This window comes from Aspergillus fumigatus, chromosome 2, assembly GCF_000002655.1.
Source record: "Aspergillus fumigatus Af293 chromosome 2, whole genome shotgun sequence".
Lineage (NCBI taxonomy): Eukaryota > Fungi > Ascomycota > Eurotiomycetes > Eurotiales > Aspergillaceae > Aspergillus > Aspergillus fumigatus.
Window position 1 is genome coordinate 521,223 of NC_007195.1, and position 18,734 is coordinate 539,956.

Here is an 18,734-nt window from a genome sequence, read left to right on the forward strand (position 1 = left end):
TAAGCTTGAATGGTATCTCCGGCATCAAAAGTGCTGTCCTGACAAGGGAGACAGACTGTCACGTGACCTTCTGGACATTTTACGGAACTGGGAGTTTATTCTCAATGACCAGTTGGGAGTTATAATGATATACCTTTTCGTCATAGATTCTCTAGTAGACAAAATAACCAACATAGGAAAAATAATAAGGCGAAATGCTACATGTGGTTCGCTAGCGTGGCTAGGCTAGAGGAGAAAATACAGGGCGGCGGAGCAAGAGGATTTTCAGGGAGTTTAGAAGTGGATGGCCTTGGAGTAGGTGGCCATGGCAGCCTCCTTGAAGGCCTCGGCCAAGGTAGGGTGAGCGTGGCATGTGCGGGCAATATCCTCGCAAGAAGCACCGTATTCGACGGCCAGAGTGGCCTCAGCAATCATCTCACCAGCGTTGGGACCGATGATGTGGACACCGAGAATGCGGTCGGTCTCAGCATCGGCGATGAACTTCACCTGGCCCTCAGTGTCGAGGTTGGTCTTGGCACGAGAGTTGGCGCTGAAGGGGAAGGTACCGACGCGGTACTTTATGCCAGCGGCCTTGACCTCGGCCTCGTTCTGGCCAACCCAGGCGACTTCGGGGTGGGTGTACATGACGCTAGGGATAGCAGCATAGTTGACGTGGCCGTGACCCTTCTTAATGTACTCGACAGCAGCAACAGCCTCTTCCTCGGCCTTATGGGCAAGCATGGGACCGAAGGTGCAGTCACCGATGACACGGATGTGGGGGATCTTGGTGCGGTACTCCTGGTCGATCACAAGGCGGCCTCTCTCATCCTTGTCAATTCCAATGTTCTCCAGACCCAGTCCTTCGGTGTAGGGTCTGCGGCCGATGGCAACCAAAACAACGTCAGCATCCAGGGTCTCCTCCTTTCCACCCTTGGCGGCCTCAATGCTCAGCTTGACAGTCGCGCCGCTGTCATCACCCTTGGTGACCTTGGTGTTGGTCTTGAACTTGATACCCTGCTTCTGCAGAATCTTCTGGGCCTGCTTGGCGATGTCGGCGTCCATACCAGGTCCACCAATCTGGCCAAGGAATTCAACAACGGTAACGTCGGCGCCGAGACGGGACCAAACGGAAGCCTGTGTTTCAGACACAATCAGTACAAGGAAAATTCAAAGTCGTCCGAATTTTCGTCATCAAGTTCACATACCATCTCCAAACCGATGATACCACCGCCAATGACAACCATCTTCTTGGGGACCTCCTTCAGGGAAAGAGCGCCGGTACTGGTGATGATTCTCTTCTCATCAATGTTGAGGCCAGGGAAAGGAGTGGCCTCACTTCCGGTGGCAATGACAATGTTCTTTCCGCGCAGAGTCTGTTCACCACCATCCAGCAGGTTCACCTTGACGGTGTGCTCGTCGACAAAAGCACCGGTACCCTTGATGTAGTCGACGCCGTTCTTCTTGAACAGAAACTCAATACCTTTTGTGAGACCTTCCACGGAGGTGTCCTTGGCCTTCATCATCTGCTCGAGGTTCAACTTGACATCACCGACCTCAATACCGCGCTTTTTTGTGTCGTGGAGGATCTGGTGGTAGAGGTGGGAGTTGTTAAGCAGGGATTTCGAGGGAATGCAGCCGACATTCAGGCAAGTACCACCGAGACGTCCACGCTTTTCAATACAAGCGGTCTACGCAAGATCGATGAATGTTAGCAAAGGAGTCAAAAAAAAAATAAAATAAAATAAAATAAAATAAAAAATCGCGCAAAGCGAAATCACATTCAGAAAGTGTCAAAACCCACCTTCAGACCTTCTTGGCCGGCCTTGATAGCAGCGACGTAACCAGCGACACCACCACCAATGATAACCACATCGTGCTCTGTAACATTTGAGTTCCGTCAATCAGCCACTGCCTTTCCTTCGGAAGCGCAGGCACCGTCAAATGGATGCCCTCGGGAACAATCAATCTCTCACCAGTCTCAGAAGCATAGCCGCGTCTGAAGCGTCCATATACGGACAAGGAAGGAGCAGCAACAAAGCTGGAAGGGATAGTCTGAGGGCCAGAGGTGCGGAGGGCAGCCCGCGGTGTCGCCCGCGGCATCATACTCCGGAACATTGTGTGCTGATTATAGAGAAGAAAAAATACCAGGTATAAGGGAGATTAAAAGAAATACCAATCCTCCAGATCAAGAAACTGGGGAGGAATGGGAGGGCAACAATTGGAGATGGCAGGCTAATTGTATAGGGAAAAGGATGTTGGGACGACGAAAGCTTCATTGAGGTTCTGGCAGCAAAAGCTGGCGGGCCGGTATCAATACGGTATTGGTCGCGTATGTAATCATCCGGACCAGTGAGCATCGGGTCAAATCGGCTATCTAATTCCATATTGCCGGCAAGTGATGCTTGATAATAAGACTTCACGGACATCGGTGGGCAAGCCATATATTATGCTGTATAAGAGCGCAGACGTCTACGAGCTACGAGATCTGCTTAATGATCGCAACTGTAGCGTAGATGGGGAAACTATGAAGGTGTTGAGGTTGACATCAGATCGGTAATGCAGTATACCAGTATACCGGAACGGACTAATTCCACACTCGTCGGTTTTAAAGGTGGATAAGGTCTCTTTAAGCCTGCGGAAAAACATCACCACCATGATCCCCGGACCCAGGTGGTTCGAAAGCATCGGCCGTCGCCGAAGATGATCTACTTTCAGAGGAACTGGCTCAATATCATGCTTGCAAATGGTTGTCTGCCATCAGATCCTCAGAAGTAGCGTGTCACTCTCGATATTACGTTGGTCTCCGCGGGTAACGTAAAGTAATGGCTACCGTCGGCGTTCAGAGGAAACCCTGCTTGAGAGAGTTTGTGGAAGTATAGAGTTATGCAAAGTTCAATATCTGGCTGCCGTTATTTCGGTCCTCTCGAGAAGCATGACCAGTTTCTAAGCGCCAGCTATCGTAGATGGAGCGTATCACTATCCATCGAGAGTTAGTCGTCAGATGTCCTCACCTGTAGGGATGAAACAGGACAATCAGAACATTTTGAACCTCAGGTGGATGAATCGCTCGGGCTTACTGCCCGAAGAATGTGGCTAGCGTCCTGAAGACAATCAAGACATCAGTGACGACTGGGCAACGGCCATATTTAACTGCTCCAGGTGTTGTAGGATCGATCCATAACTGTGGCATGGAGATCTGTAGTCCGGAGCCGAATGGATCCTCGTATAAGTCTTGTTCTAGACTTAGTGTTGGAGGAGTCTGGTAGTATTTGGAGATGCATTGTTCCTCAGGCTCCAATGCTATCTGCATCTGGCCCATGACCTCCAAGTCCACTATCTCCATTATGTTTTTTATCGACTTGACTGGCATGAAAGTGGGCATCTCATTAAGAAGGATTACTTCGATTCTCTTCTACTCAGTATGTCCTTGGCATCGTCATCGTTCCGATCAATAGCATGAGGTCCTCTCACGCATCCCAAATAGGCAATTCCCAGGCTCATTGTCGGGCGATTTCCGACTCTCCACCCAACGACCCCAGAACTTCCCTCTGCGCTCCCCGCAAGGCCGATTCCATCCCGACTCGCCAACACCATTGGATAGAACGTCGTCTTTGACCCAGATGAAATGAATCATTCATATTTTCAAGGAAATGATGGCCAAAGAATCTTGGTGTGAGCCCGTATAGACCATCGATCCACAGGCTACAACGGCCGAACGGTTCCCATTAATTTACCGAGCGTGCCTTAGGAGGGATCTTCATCAGGGTATCACACTGACAGCAGCCGCTCTATGCTTCCAATGGAAAAGTGCAGATTTCATCGGTGCTCTCAGCCTTTTGTCGAATGAAACATTGCGCCATTCATCTTCATCAAGCGAATTCATTGGACTTGGCTCCAAAGTTCCTGACATCTGCATCAGACTCCTCCCCGAACGCCTCCCGACCCAGTGACCGGATGCGACCATCGCCTGGCGCATCTGGCCGCTGCCACATGCCCGGATTACCGATTTTGTTAAGCCATCTTTGCCGGTCTGTCTCCAAAATCACATCGACCAGGTTCCCATCCCGACGAGTCAGAGCGTGTTTTTTATTCTCCGAGTGGGGAATACGACTCCTTCGACCATTTTTCCTAGTCGGCCCCAGGGCTCAGACTTCTCCCACGCGGGATGTAACCATATTCGTTATTCTATAGAGAACTATACTCCAATTCTTTGGTCGGACCTCAGCCGATCATCACTAGGATGATCGTCCTCCGCCGGGTTCTCTTGCAAACCTGCACATTTAAAGGCTGTCTAGCACCCCACAGGCAAGAGGACCCCTCGGATAGTTGTGATCTCTCGTCGTCCACTCTCTACGGTGTGTTCATGCTAGAGTGCCCATCGGCCCTCAGGCTATCTTACGCGTTTGAACCGTGATCGGAAGCACCACCTATTGACTACGGCTTTTGAGGCGTCTGTCACTTCCCTTGCACCTCTGCTGAGTCCCTAGATTACCCTACCGTCAAAATGAGTGACCAAATATCATCATGGAATATCGTACACAAGCTGGAGAAAAAGAAGCTCCTGATCGCGATCAATTGTGTTGCTGCTCTGTCAATCCTCTTCTTTGGTTAGTCTGTCGTATAGCATCACTAATGCTTCTACTGATCAGATATTCAGGTTACGACCAGGGAATGATGGGCGGAGTAAACAACGCCAAAGACTACATTGATCTGATGGGCTTTGGTTACACCGAGATGAAAGATGGCCAGCCTACTCCAGTTGTCACAAATAGCTTGTTACAAGGAGGAATTGTCTCCGTCTACTATCTCGGAACGCTTTGCGGGTGCCTCCTTGGTGGATGGATCGGAGACTCTATCGGTAGAATCAAGACCATTGCTTCGGGCGCTGTGTGGGCTATATTTGGCGCCGCTTTGCAATGCTCAGCGCAAAACCACAACTGGATGATCTGCGGTAAGGCTTCATTCTTACCATCAACCGATAGGTTCGCTGTGACTGACCAAACTCAGCCCGCTTTATCAACGGGATTGGCACCGGTATTCTGAACGCAATCGTGCCGGTCTGGGCTACAGAGACTGCTGAACACACGTCTCGTGGACAGTTCATTGCCATCGAGTTTACCCTCAACATTTTCGGTGTCGTTTTGGCGTACTGGCTGGAATTGTGGGTCCCCTTCTCCTCTCCCACTTCGTCTGAAGAGGTCGTTTCTAATGAGTATTAGTGGTCTATCGTTCATCGATGGCGGGAGATCTCCGTTCCGTTGGAGATTTCCAATCGCCTTTCAGATCATCTTCCTGATCGTGTTGTTCGCAGCTGTCTGGTTCTTCCCAGAGTCCCCAAGATGGCTAGTCAAGGTTGGGAGAGAGCAGGAAGCGCGCTACATCCTCGGTCGTCTCCGTGGCAGCAGCGGCGATGACGCAGTCCGAGCCGAAGCCGAGTTCCGTGATATCCAAAGCGTGGCGGAGCTTGAGAAGACAATTAACCATAGCAATTCCTACCTTTCCATGCTTTTCGGCTACAAGAGCGGGAAGTTGCACCTGGGACGCCGTGTGCAACTGGTCATCTGGCTGCAGATTATGCAGGAATGGGTTGGAATCGCTGGTGTCACAGTCTGTACGTCATTGCTGCCAAGGTCAACCCCTTGTATATGATTCCAGCCTGACTGATGTGTCCAGATGCCCCGACTATTTTCAGCATTGCCGGGTTCGATTCGATGAAAAGCCAGTGGATCAGTGGTCTGAACAACATTTTCTACATGGTGCGTCCCCATCATCCCAGAACCTCCGACTTTGTCTAATTGCGATTCTCCAGTTCGCGACACTTATTTGCGTGTTCACCCTCGATCGTATCGGGCGTAGGTGGACCCTCTACTGGGGATCTGTCGCCCAAGGAATCGCCATGTTTCTTGCAGGAGGCTTCTCAAGGCTCGCAATCAACGCTAGGGAGGCCGGAGATGCGAGCAAAGCAAGCTCATACGGTGCGGCCGCCGCATCGATGATCTTCATCTTCACCTCGGTCTTCGGCGCCACATGGCTCACTGGTACTTTCAACCTTCAGTCTTCACTCACTCAGAACTTCCGCTAACTCTCACTAGTCCCCTGGATCTATCCCGCAGAAATCTTCCCTCTAGCCGTCCGCGCCAGAGGAAACGCCTGGGGTGTGGTAGGATGGAGTATTGGAAACGGCTGGCTGGTAAGCATCCACAACCCCTCTTATACGGAATATCAAACTGAGACATTCATAGACCCTCCTTTGCCCAGTGATGTTCAGCTCCATCGGCGAAAAGACTCTGTACATCTTCGCCATTAGCAACGTCATCACAATCCCCATGGTCTGGGCTCTGTACCCGGAAAGTAACCAGCGGACGCTGGAGGACATGGATCTGCTTTTCGCGGCGGAGACGCCGTGGGTGTGGGATGCGGAGCGGACCTTTGCGCGCCTCAAAGCTGAGAACCCTGGGTATATTGAGACTGCCGGCCGGAAGAACAGTCTCCTGGATTCTGAGGCTGGTGTCGGTAAGCCCGCTGCTCAAACAACCCAGCATGAGGAAAATGTGTCGTCTGAGTAGCGACCTTCTGGACTGGGTATTTTGGTCAGGACAATGTAATGCACGCCGGCTTATGAAATACAAGATAACGGATCATGAAATGGATGGTTCTGACTCGTCTCGAGAATCCGTCGCATCTATACCTATTGAACGAATAAATGTCAAATAACACGGGAATAAAATGGATATTTCACAAAACTTGGCCTCAAATTCCAGATAAGGACTATCTCCTACAAACACATCCCACCCTTCCCCTCCCCACGCACATCAACCCACCCGGCAACGGTGGGCCATACGGCCGCCGACACAGACACACCTGTGTCAAACCACGACAACCCCGGTACCCATCACTGTGAGCACGAGTCTCACTTCCATACGAATGACTGCAAGTGCAAGATTGACTAGTCTCCCTTGCTCCGTCATAATGCGTAAAGTGCGTCAATTGCTGATGGTGATGGTGATGATGGTGTCTGTGCTGCTGGACGTGGGTGTGACTGTGGCAGGTAAGATAGCGCGGACAGCCTTCAGAGGAGTGGAAATGAGCCTTGCGGTTGCAATGGCTTGTGCTGGTGGTTTGTTGATGATAGTGGTGCTGGTGCATTCCCTCGACTAGAGCATGGGCATGTTTGAGCCTGTAACCCAGTGTCCATATTAGTAAATATTGACGGTAGGGGCACTATCAAGGCCAAAGTGTGATGTACGCACATGTTCTCACAGCCATGCCTATCCCTTGCAGTGCCCTGGCAACAAGCTCCAATGCCTCGGTGAATATGGGAGCCGTATGTCGAAGAGTCCGTATCCCTGTGGTGGGTGGTGACCTTGCAATCTTGCCCGCCAACATCTGTATTATACTGACACGCATTGCAATCGTTGTCGGTTGGCTGCTGAACAGTGTGTCGATGCACATGTTTAGACCAGCTGGATGAACGGACAGCCATTACAGAGAATCAGTGAACGGTATGTATGGGTAACAAGCCAGCTCGATGGGAGGGGTTTGGAAACGCTCGGTGTTGGCAATCAGCGTTGGGAACTACAACTACTTAAATGCCGGTGCGGTACATTGTCCGATACAAGTCAACTTCAGAGGGAGACGTAACCCTTCACACGATGATGATAGCGACTGAGCCCGACGGAACTCGTCGTACAAAGTATGGGCTGTGCAACATCGGATGTAGTTCGCCGGTCAAGCCCTCATCTCAACCACAACAGAAGAAGCCTTTTCGAAAGCGAGGTTGCACTACGGGAGGCTCTTCCTGGCTCTATCCAAAAGCAGGTTATTGCTGCAGCGAATCCGATGTCGATTCGGAAATGTTGTGCTACCGACTTGATTTTCTCAAGGGTTGCCAAGGTGTCACAAAGAAGGATGCTAGAACAGCCGAACGACGCGCTTTATGACCATACAAGAGCCAAACGCAGTAGGTTAGGTTATTAGGGTTTAGCTGTCGCAAGTCGTCTAGATCACTCTTCAATCAATGTTGAGAATATGACCAGACGACGTCGGGAGATTCTTGCTGTAGCTCATCGAAGGAGCAAAGGGCCGGATCCACTCTTTCAAAACTGTTCGAAAGGTGTCACAGACAGCATCCACAGCCTGCGCATGAGAAGCACTGCAGCTTTCGATGTAGACTAAGGAAGTGAATTAGCAATGCTTTGCGCATGTTCCTGTTGTGGGAGTTACCCTTGACTTTTGGTTCTGTGCCAGAGCCACGGATGGTGAACCGAACATCTCGGTCCAGCCATATGGTCAACATCTGACTACTTTTATCAATTGGCAATGCTGGTTTCTGATCCTCAGCACCCGAATCATAGCCCTCTGTCATGTCTCTCCATCTCAAGATCTTGAATGAACCAAGGGATTTTTGTGTTCGGTAAGGCCCGTTCCTGATGGCTCCGAACAGGCTTTTTGTGATTTCCGGGCTAGGTGATCGGAAGTAGTTATTGAGTGTTTCAAAGTACCCAAAATCCTTGAACAGCTGCTGTAGTTTCGAATATGGGGTGAGGCCCTGAGATCTCCATCGAGCTTCCGCTGCTAGGAAAACCATAGCAGCAGTCACACCGTCCTTGTCGTGGCACACATCTGGGAACATATATCCCAGGGCTTCCTCGAAAGCAAAAGGTACATGGTACCCTGACTCTTCTAGTCTCCGGGCAATGTTTCCCATCCACTTGAATCCAGTCAATGTTTCCTCAAAGTGGAAGCCCTTTGACCTTGCCATCTTCTCAAGCATGCCTGTGGAGACCGCGGAGTTCAACACAGCTATGCGTGATTTGTCATTTCGGCCTTCAAGCGAATCAAACAAATGCGACGCCAGTAGAACGCCAAGGTGGTTCCCCGTGAAGGTGAACCAAGAACCGCTACTCTACAATTAGTGATTATCTCCAAGAATATAGAACCGTCCTTCGCTTGTCATGCCGACTTACTCAACTTTCTCGGCAGCAGCGAACCGATCTGCATCAGGGTCATTAGCAATAATGAGCGTTTTGCCCTCTTTATCAGCTGATTGCATGGCCAAGTCCAGGGATCCATTCTCCTCCGGGTTTGGGAATGCGACTGTTGGGAAATCAGGGTTCGGTTCCACTTGCTCTGTTACAGCAGCGAAGTCGGTTATCCCAACCGAGCGGCATAGCTCGGGAAAGATCAAACCTCCGACCCCATGCAAAGGAGTATACATGAATGGACGCGGGCTTGACCAGCTAGGGACGGTGGATTTCTAAGCACGCTATTAGTCAAAAATCCCAAATCAGGGTGGCAAGATCCTCACCGCATAGTTCCAAACCGCCTCGGTATACCGAGGCAGAATCGTCTGAAGAGCTTCAGCATGGAGATACGCCGTGGCTTCTAGGCTGTCCCAAGCATTTGGCCACGGTTCTAGGTTGTTGTCAATGGATTGCGCTATCTCAACATCCATGGGCGTGTTGATCTGAGCGCCGTTCTTGAAATACCTAGTCCACCAGTCAGCATCGTCCATTTGAATCAAGGAAGCGTGAGCCGAACACTTTGTAACCTGTACGCAATTAGCAATCAGAACCGAGATGTAGGGAGTGCAATTCATACCGTTGTCTTGGGCTGGGTTCTGTCGACCAAATCATCTGTGTCAGACCTCTTTGCTCTTGTCACTGCGCGAATCGTAAGGAGACATACATGGCTTGCAGTTATCATGACGCCAGCCGCAGCTCGCACATGCGTCACACCAAATGGTACTGATGGTGTCAACGTGGGTTTTGAATAATACCAGACCGGTATTCCCATCGCAATAAAGGCATTGGCTGCCAGAGCAGCAAATTTAGCAGAGTTGTGCCGAGCGTCATGGCCAATGACCACACCATTCGGCGCAATGTCGGAGTGTTTGTCTCGAATGTATTTGGCCAACCCTTGCGATGCCTGAATGACGGTTAGGGAGTTCATGCAGGAGAACCCTGCCGCCATCCGACCACGAAGGCCGGCTGTTCCGAATTGAATGCCTGCACTTGTGTGGTTAGAAAGGCGGCTGGTGCAGGAGACAAAGGAGCCCGTATTGTAGAATATACGTACGCTGCCGAAGACGCAGCTCGAGCTCTGCAGTCGCTCCAGCCTTCTGTAGCTGCTCAATTTCAGCCCGCGTCTCGGGATTCTGCGTTTTGAGATCAGCAATCGCTCAATGCATCATTGGAGATACTTGCGAGCACGGAGTCAACTTACTCGGTCCCACTCAAGCCATTTCTGAACCAGTAAAGAAAGAGGCTCCTACACAACACAGTCCCACGGCAATCAGAAATATATTTCGACTACCTATGAAGATTCCACTGCAGTACCTCGGTTGTAGATGTAGGAACAGACATGGTGGATCATACGATGGTGAATATGGACGGAGTAGACAGATCGGATGGATAGAAAAGACAGTGTGATAGGCCGATGGCTGATTGTGGCTTTTGAACTGGAATGGAATGGATGGATCATGGGTGGGATGATGATCGCCAGTGCGATGGAGCACGTTTCATGTGCTTCTGTTGGGCTTGTCTTGTCCCCGCTTTGTGCGTGTTTGAGCAATCCAGAGTCACCGCTTCCCGCCCCAGAGCGACGCAGGCCGATTCCGAGGTTTCCAGACTGGACCTTCATTAGGGATCATCCCTGTTGGTTTTCTTTTCCTTTATTTTCAATCCATAGACAAGGCGATGCTGGAGTCTATCCAGATCCGTACTCACTCCTGAGCTCGAGTCTATCGATCCAGCCTAAGACAACCTCAGGATGGCCCAGACACAGGAAGCAGCCCGTACGCCAGGCTTTAGGGCGCGAAAGGACGCAATCTTGTCACGGCGGTACATTGAGGGTCAAATCGCTGATGGCAAACATATCATCATTTTCGATGATCGAGTGCTCAAGGTCGATGCGTGGATCAAATTTCACCCGGGAGGAGACAAGTCTATTAAACACATGGTTGGCCGGGATGCGACGGATGAAATCAATGCGTACGGTTTCCGAGGAATCCAAGACGATAGTAACCTGCAACGACTGACATCCGCTTTTGTATAGGCTGCATTCATCAGAGGCACGCCAGCGAATGTTGTCTTTCCAGATCGGTCGCATCCAGGGACCGTGGTTGAACTTTCTCCCTCCCATCCAGGGCGGGAAGTTCCGGCCATATCCAGGCGAGACATGTTCAAGCGACGAGGACAGCACAGATCAGGATATCTCACAGCCCCCTTCTCCAGTTTTTGATGCAGCAGACGCAGGAGACAAAGCACCAAGAGTCCGCCGCCGAAGGAAATCAGCAACAATTTCGGATACATCAGTCTCAACCACCCCCACAGAAGGGTTCGAGCCGAAACCCTTCTTCCTTGATGCCCGAACTCAAGAAGAGATCATCTTTGATGTCGCCAAGTACCCGTCCCTCGACACGGCGAACCAGGAAGAAATCAAGCGGAAATACCGCGAACTGAATGAGCGGATCCGCGCGGAAGGTCTTTACAATTGCAACTATTTCTCGTACTTTATTGAATGCTGTCGCTACACTCTTCTCGCTACCCTGTCATATACCTTTCTTCGCCTAGGGTGGTATGGGATATCGGCCTTCCTTCTAGGGTGCTTCTGGCATCAGCTCGTTTTCACAGCCCATGATGCTGGCCATATGGGCATCACTCACTATTTTCATGTCGACTCAGTCATTGGCATCATCATTGCGGATTATTTAGGCGGCCTGAGCCTGGGCTGGTGGAAACGAAATCACAATGTCCACCATATTGTCACCAATGCTCCAGAGCATGACCCCGACATTGAGCACATGCCTTTCTTTGCCATATCACATCGCTTCTTGACGAGTCTTCGAAGCACCTACTATGACCGTATCATGCATTTTGACGCTATGGCGAATTTCATGTTGCGGTATCAGAATTACCTCTACTATCCCATCCTCTTGTTTGGTCGGTTCAATCTCTACCGACTAAGCTGGGAATACCTGTTTTGCGGCCAAGCCCCAAAGAAAGGTCCTGCCTGGTGGCATCGCTGGTTCGAGATCGGAGGACAGGTATTCTTCTGGTATTGGTTCGGCTACGGTGTGCTATACCGCTCTATCCCAAACTGGAGCAGCCGCATAGCCTACATCCTGGTTTCTCACATGGTCACTGCTCCTCTGCATGTGCAGATCACGCTGTCCCATTTCGCCATGTCAACTGCCGACTTGGGTGCGCAAGAATCATTTCCTCAAAAGATGCTGCGCACCACCATGGATGTCGACTGCCCTACATGGCTCGACTTCTTCCATGGTGGACTGCAGTTCCAAGCTATCCACCACCTCTACCCTCGCATTCCCCGTCACAACCTGCGTCGTACCCAGAAACTCGTGATCGACTTCTGTCGCGATACTGGCATACCCTACGCCGTTTTCACCTTTTATGACGGCAACAAGAAAGTAATTGGCAAACTTGGGGATGTCGCGAAGCAAGTCCGTATCCTGGAAGAATGTCGGAAGTCGTGCGCCGAGCAGGGCGTTTTTTCAGATCATCATCACTGAACGGGAGCTGTTGCTTGCTCATGGTTGAGCTCGTCATTCCGAAGCCAGATGTCCAGTTTCCTGAATCCTATACTGTCACTGTACATTTTCTATCGTTGGCGGCTGTTTCGAGCTTGGGTTTGGCCCTGTGTGTTACACTATGCTTGTGAGGCTCTTTTGAGCCACTTTAATGACCGTCATGCTTTTTGTGGTTGACGCTGCTAGATTATGACATTAGAGCTGGCACTGGATTGCTAGCACTGTTGGAGCGAGCGCAAGCCAATCTGCCCTAGTCTTCTTCATAGTTAGCATGGATGACTGAGTTGATATTTTGTCCCTTAGGTATGGTATACATCCGTAACTACCGTCTATCAAGGGACACACATCATAAAATGTACAAAATGTGTAGTGTCTCTTTCGTACTTCGTAACAGATCAACCTGGCATGCCACCACCCCGGGCAATCTTCCTGGCTCTCTGTTGGCGTCTGTTGTGATTCGCCCTGCTAGCCTTATTTTCTTCCTTCCTTTGTCGAGCCACAGTGGGGTTCTGGTCTCCAGAAGCTCCAGCATTAGTCCCTCCTCTGCGCGCCCTGCCACCACCGCCACCTCGTCGACCACCGCGACCACCGCCCCGTCGGGGACCTCCTCTGCCACCAGAAGCGGAACTGGGCTGATCGGTGTCACTATCTGATTCACCATCCTCTCTAGGCCCAGGCTTCCTGTACGCCGTCGACGGCAGTTCAGGCTGCGCCAAGGCGCCGCCCGGAGCACCAGCCAACATCGTAAATCGGTCTTCCAACTTGGCCAAACGCTTTGGATCTCGGGCCAACATTACGCTCCAGCCCTCAATGGCCTCGTCAGTCATGCCGGTCTCGCGCTTGAGCGATGCCCGAGGTTGTGAGCGGCGCGTGGCAGAATCACGGGCGAAGAGGGCCGGGTTGGCCTTGTAGGCTTGGAAGAGGGTCATGTCGAGGTCCTCGGCTCTACGATTGCGGATGTCGGCGTCTGCTTCGGCATCTGTGACTGCGGTGAGGCCGTCGACTGTGCCACCAACGTCGGCGACGTCGTACGTGTCGTCGTGCTCGTCATCATCAGAGTCGAAGGCTGCCAGTGCGGACATGATGGCTGCCTTGTTGACGGCGTGCTGGCTGCGGTCAGCTAGGATGGTGTCCGCGGTGAGATCTGAATCTCTGCGGCCGAAATGCAATTTGCCTTGCCTGGCCTGGTCGGCTGAGCGGGCTAGTTCGGCGAGGTCGACATCGTTGTCGAAGATGTTCTTGCGAGGGGCCGGTGCGGCGGGCGATGGTATTTCTGGTGGAGTTGCGTGTGGGGGTAGAGGGTCGTGACGGGGTGACGTTTCTGAGACAGGAAGTTGCTCGGATTGATCGAGTTCTTGAAGTTCAGGTGGTAGAGAGTCATCCAGAAGGTGTGCGACGACCGCCTCTGGGTTGTCGCCGTAGTGATCGAGCAATCGAACGATGTACCCGGAGCCCAAATCAGGGAAGAGATCTTGCACCTGTGTCACGAGTGACATCTTGTGGACATGCATATTCTCGGCAGTAGGAAGATCTAAGACACGACCTTTGCCTTTGTCCGTCTTCTTCCTTTGCTTCTGATACCGGTGGTGGAATGCTTTCGACTCATCCCGATACGACCGCAAGCTGGATAGTAGATCTTCACCCCGTTTTTGCGGATGCATATTCAAGTACCTCTCCAGACGGGCTAATAGATCTGAGCTGCAGATTAGATCTGAAAGTATTGTAGGCTCTCTCTTTGCCGTTGGAGTGCCCACCCCAGCGCTCGCTTTTAAGCCAAACAATTGATCCAGAAGCAACGATAAGTTGGGCTTGGCTCCTTTCAACAAAGAGGTCAAGCCAACATAGACGTTCGCAACAAGAACCTTGTGAAAATCAACTCTCCTCTCGGACTGATACGCGTCAGAGAGTGTGTCTATGAAGTCGGAACCAGCCATAAGCACCTGGCCGCAAGGAGGAAGTGCAGAACACAATATCGTCAGCAAGCGGATGTCAGATGTTACTTCCAAATTCCCCGATGGGTTCGGTACTGAGAGTCGCTTGATAACTATGGACTTTGCTTTCTCGAGACTGGATGTTATTGCCTCATGGTGTCTACCCCATGTTTCGGACAACAACCTCTTCAAAGCCGAGCTTGATGGATAACAACAGCACATAGCACCGAGGAAATTCCATTCTAGCATTTCAGATGGTGAAGTAGGCGCCTCCAAGAGAAGTCTCCTCGTCAGCAAGAAACAACACTTCCGTAATGTTCGTGCCTTCGTCCCTGTCCGTAGCTCAGGCGCATTTGTCGTGGCGAGCTGTTGGTAGAAAGACGATAAAAAGCCCCTCGTATACTCATCTTTGGAGACAACCTCCTTAAATACTGAATCAGAAGCTTCGATGCGTATCCCTAGAAGTAGAATCCATGCATCCAGAAATGATTCCCATTCTTCATGTGATATGCTCCTCTGTACTGCGGGCGGCGGGACTGGTGCGAGAGGTGGCAATTTTTCCATGATCGCGCCGCTCATATGTACGTCAAGATAAAAGCAACAAGAGAAGGGAGCTCAGATAAAGAAGAAGATACCAAATCTAATCATCACAATCATCACCGGCCGTCGCATAACCTGTCGTCAAAATCTCCTTTTCCTAATACGGTTTCCGATGATGATGACAGATCGGATACCGAGTCGCTTTCCAAATTGGGACTAGGTCGAGATAGCCGAGTGCCAAGACAATCCGCCCGCACAAGAGACGCTAGAAGACAAGATAAAAAAAATGGAATTCATTCGTCTGTTGCATTTCACGATAGCTCTTCAACGGCCATCATCACCTTACCGAACCTCGAAGTTCAGGTCTTGATTGGCAACTAGCCTCATACAGGTATGATTCTTCTGTCATTTCTGTCTAGTTTTTCTTGAGCAGCGACTAATCGAATTGTGTGTGACAGCCATCTCGTCAATCCCGGTCAACCCACCGCTCTAATCAGCAAGATGTCTTTCCAGAAGCCTGAGAAGGAGTTCGGCGAAGGCCCCGTACGTTCCACTCATCTTGAAATCTGCGCTCACGCCCTCAGTGAGACGAGCTACAATTGCGCATAACTAATCAGTTTATTTCCCCGCGAATATAGAAGGTCCACAAGATCCGTATCACCCTCACCTCTCGCAAGGTCGCCTCTCTCGAGAAGGTGTGCTCTGAGCTGATCGACCGTGCCCGCTCCAAGTCCCTCCAGGTCAAGGGCCCTGTCCGTCTCCCTACTAAGACTCTCCACATCTCCACCCGTAAGACCCCTTGCGGTGAGGGTTCCAAGACCTGGGACAAGTACGAGATGCGCATCCACAAGCGTCTCATTGAGTAAGCTACCCTGCTCGACTTTATGACTGATCATGAGATCACTAACGAGAGCAATAGTCTCCTTGCCCCCACTGAGACCGTCAAGCAGATCATCATCAACATCGAGGCTGGTGTTGAGGTTGAGGTTACCATTGCCGCCTAGATGTTTTCCATCTAGTTGGGATCAGGCAGGGTTTGGTGTCAACTCTTAACTGGGATGGCACTCGCGCTGTGCTCGTTGAGCCGTTGAATGGATTGTTATCTTCAGGCCGGAAGGCTTCTACCGAGGCAACGTCGATACCCGTTAAATCCTGCAATCAAAAATGGGAAAAATTGCAAAACGAAGAAGTCTCACTCGTCTAATGGATTATCTGTCCTTGTAGTCGAGAATAATGTAGTAAAAGTGTAGTCTTCGTGTCCGAGCCCAATGATCCAACAGTGCCGCTCAACTCCCAGCATCAAACCCATAGCAAAAGTACGTGTAGTGCGATCGATAAGATAATCATATAATACATGAACGGCGCAAATGTGCTTCGCTCCAGAGTAAAAAGGTCCACTAATACATGTGATCAAAAATCGAAGCTCACCCACTCAGATTTGGGAGGCACGCTGGGTATAACGCCGTCTTTGAAATAGCCATTTTTCAAAAAAAACTCATATTGTTCGGTGACTTCTGGTGTGTATTCTTCCGGTTTGCCGTGCGCATCTCTTAGGCTCGCTTGATCGGGTGGTCCATCCGGGAAAAAGATGCGAACATAGGTTTGACGGTCTTGAGGATGAAGATAGCAAGGGACGTTGTCAATGTACTTCACCGGCTGACCCTTCCACATTGATAGTCTCTGCGTCATAGGGTCCTTAACCGTCTGCCCACTTAGAGGTGGAATCGGATTCAACTCATTTGGATCATCAATTTTGATCGTTGGGGGAGGACCATTGTCTGTGATCGGTTTAGATGCTGAGGTTGTTGGAGCCGCTTGAGCTGCTTGACCAAAACCTCCAGTAGGTTGATTGAAAGGTGACGGAGTTGCCTGTTGAGCCGCAGCTCCGAATGGGCTCGGGGCTGCAGCGGGTTGGCCAAAAGGAGCTGTCGGTGCCTGAGGCTGTCCGAAGGGCGATGGCGCCTGGACAGGTCGTCCAAAGGGCGTTGCTGACGTTTGTGTTGTTGTCGAAGTTTGACCAAATCCAGTAGGTGCCGCAGGCTGTTGGCCACCAGCAGCTTGTGCAAACGGGGAAGTAGTCGTTGCTCCAGCAGCCTGAGCAAACCCGCCGCCTTGCCCCTGATTTTGACTCGATATCTGACCAAACGGAGATGTGGTACTTGGCTGACCGAATGGTCCTGTCCCTGTTCCTGGCGCTGACGGCTGGCCAAAAGCAGGCTGTCCAAAGCTGGGTTGCCCGAATGCCGGTTTTCCGAATGCAGGTTGCCCAAGCGCTGAGGGCTTTCCAAACGGGGTACTTTGACCCAAGGCACTAGGTTGTCCAAAGCCAGGTGTCTGTCCCAGAGTAGAGGGTTGACCGAAGGCCGATGGTTGCCCAAATCCAGCCGGCTTGCCAAAGGCTGGGGCACCCGCGCCGCCTAATGCCGAAGGCTGGCCAAAGGCAGACGTCTGTGCCACGGCAGCCGGTTGACCAAACGGGGACGGGCCTTGACCAGAAGCAGGGCCTGCCTTCCCCTCCGTGATGTCGATCCGATTCGGATGCTCATTGATTCCGTCGAGGATGAACTTGACAGCGCCATTAACATCATTCAAAGCAGCCTCCATCTGCTTTATCGACTCTGCATACAAAGCTTGAGCTTCTTGGACAGCGACCTCGATGTTTCCTGCTGCCGCAGCTTCGTAATGCCGCAATCGTAGTTCTTCAAAGCTCTGCTCTCGCTGAGGGCCACCGAACAGTTGCCTTGGAGCGTTTCGGCCGGGTCCATAAGCAGAGAATATCCATTCTGGCAGCCCTTTACCAGCAGTCAAGTCGGCTTTGATATCTTCTGCAGTAATACCATAGCTGAGGTGCTGTTAGATAGGTTGACGAGTCTGATCACAGAGATTATACTTACTTGACGGGTTGCTGAGCTTGAGGCGCAGAACGACCTTTGATTACTATTAGCAAGACGCGGCATCATTGCGAGAAGCATGTGACATAGAACATGCTTAAAAACGGGTAGACCGAATAGTAGACAAAGAAGAAAATTGCAGGAACATGGGCAGGCACAGACTTCGATCGAAAGACGAAGAGAGTGACAGGATTACTCAGATGGATGCAGTTCATGGAATGACAGTAGAGTCATTGCCGATCATAGAAACAAATAACTTGCTTGTCCATTGCGTAAGATGGAATTGAAGATATGCATACCTCCGAAGCCTCCTCCAGGAGCGAGGGCTCCAAAACGATTGCTAGACCCTACTGTCTGCTGGCCAGGATGTTCAAATTTGCATCGCTCTGTAATGATTATCAGCAAGGCGTTCTCCAAAATAACGATGAAAATCTGCTAAATACCTCCAAATTTACATCTGCCTTGCTGAAAGAAAGTACAGACAACCATGTTTCTTTTCTCGGCTGCGCCAAGTGATCGTGGAAGAGCAAGCCAGTAGATAACTGTGCCCTTGATGGATGTATACTGAATGTCAGGCCTGCAGATCACTCTGGCGAATTCATCACGGTCGATGCTATAGGTATCGTGAATTTTGACAGAAGAAGAGTACTCGAGATGAAAATGGAAGTTCTGTTCGATGGAGATGATCTTTTGTTGGAGGGGAAGACAACATTTACGTCCGATGACAATACATTTCACCGACCCGAAGTCTTCCCCAAGAAGAAAAAAGGCAAGTATGAAGCCCATTCCTTAAGTCAACACATTCAATAATTAGGGCTTAACCTACAGTATCTCCTCGACAAT

At 50.8% G+C, this 18,734-nt stretch overlaps 7 protein-coding genes across 7 annotated transcripts; 3 read left to right on the forward strand and 4 right to left on the reverse strand.

The window, feature by feature from the left end:
• Positions 1-77: 77 nt before the first annotated feature.
• On the reverse strand, positions 78-3,150 carry AFUA_2G02100 (dihydrolipoyl dehydrogenase). Its single transcript, XM_744252.2, has 4 exons — positions 1,953-3,150; positions 1,781-1,857; positions 1,185-1,667; positions 78-1,113 (listed from the first exon to the last, which is right to left on the reverse strand). Exons 1-4 carry the CDS (start codon positions 2,092-2,094, stop codon positions 274-276), a joined length of 1,542 nt encoding a protein of 513 aa, XP_749345.1. The 5' UTR covers positions 2,095-3,150; the 3' UTR covers positions 78-273.
• Positions 3,151-3,388: 238 nt separating this feature from the next.
• On the forward strand, positions 3,389-6,545 carry AFUA_2G02110 (uncharacterized protein; the record flags this gene model as incomplete). Its single annotated transcript, XM_077804046.1, has 8 exons — positions 3,389-4,586; positions 4,637-4,930; positions 4,987-5,140; positions 5,199-5,590; positions 5,653-5,735; positions 5,789-6,017; positions 6,072-6,169; positions 6,222-6,545. Exons 1-8 carry the CDS (start codon positions 4,484-4,486, stop codon positions 6,543-6,545), a joined length of 1,677 nt encoding a protein of 558 aa, XP_077660212.1. The 5' UTR covers positions 3,389-4,483.
• Positions 6,546-7,989: 1,444 nt separating this feature from the next.
• AFUA_2G02120 (phosphoribomutase PRM15) lies at positions 7,990-10,620 on the reverse strand (the record flags this gene model as incomplete). Its single annotated transcript, XM_744254.1, has 8 exons — positions 7,990-8,150; positions 8,203-8,879; positions 8,946-9,235; positions 9,287-9,529; positions 9,667-9,986; positions 10,057-10,135; positions 10,204-10,248; positions 10,342-10,620. The coding sequence occupies 8 exons, from the start codon at positions 10,618-10,620 to the stop codon at positions 7,990-7,992; spliced, it is 2,094 nt and encodes a 697-aa protein (XP_749347.1).
• A 129-nt stretch (positions 10,621-10,749) lies between these two features.
• On the forward strand, positions 10,750-12,511 carry AFUA_2G02130 (fatty acid desaturase; the record flags this gene model as incomplete). The annotated part of the gene is made up of 2 exons (XM_744255.1): positions 10,750-10,970; positions 11,035-12,511. The coding sequence occupies 2 exons, from the start codon at positions 10,750-10,752 to the stop codon at positions 12,509-12,511; spliced, it is 1,698 nt and encodes a 565-aa protein (XP_749348.1).
• Positions 12,512-12,924: 413 nt separating this feature from the next.
• On the reverse strand, positions 12,925-15,039 carry AFUA_2G02140 (ASCC2 family CUE domain-containing protein; the record flags this gene model as incomplete). The annotated part of the gene is made up of 1 exon (XM_744256.1): positions 12,925-15,039. One exon carries the CDS (start codon positions 15,037-15,039, stop codon positions 12,925-12,927), a length of 2,115 nt encoding a protein of 704 aa, XP_749349.1.
• Positions 15,040-15,501: 462 nt separating this feature from the next.
• Positions 15,502-16,004, forward strand: S10a (40S ribosomal protein uS10; the record flags this gene model as incomplete). Its single annotated transcript, XM_744257.1, has 3 exons — positions 15,502-15,543; positions 15,639-15,862; positions 15,920-16,004. 3 exons carry the CDS (start codon positions 15,502-15,504, stop codon positions 16,002-16,004), a joined length of 351 nt encoding a protein of 116 aa, XP_749350.1.
• Positions 16,005-16,187: 183 nt separating this feature from the next.
• Positions 16,188-18,639, reverse strand: AFUA_2G02160 (FG-nucleoporin nup42). Its single transcript, XM_001481595.2, has 4 exons — positions 18,335-18,639; positions 18,191-18,277; positions 17,895-17,928; positions 16,188-17,842 (listed from the first exon to the last, which is right to left on the reverse strand). The coding sequence occupies exons 1-4, from the start codon at positions 18,378-18,380 to the stop codon at positions 16,411-16,413; spliced, it is 1,599 nt and encodes a 532-aa protein (XP_001481645.1). The 5' UTR covers positions 18,381-18,639; the 3' UTR covers positions 16,188-16,410.
• Between the last annotated feature and the right edge of the window lie 95 nt (positions 18,640-18,734).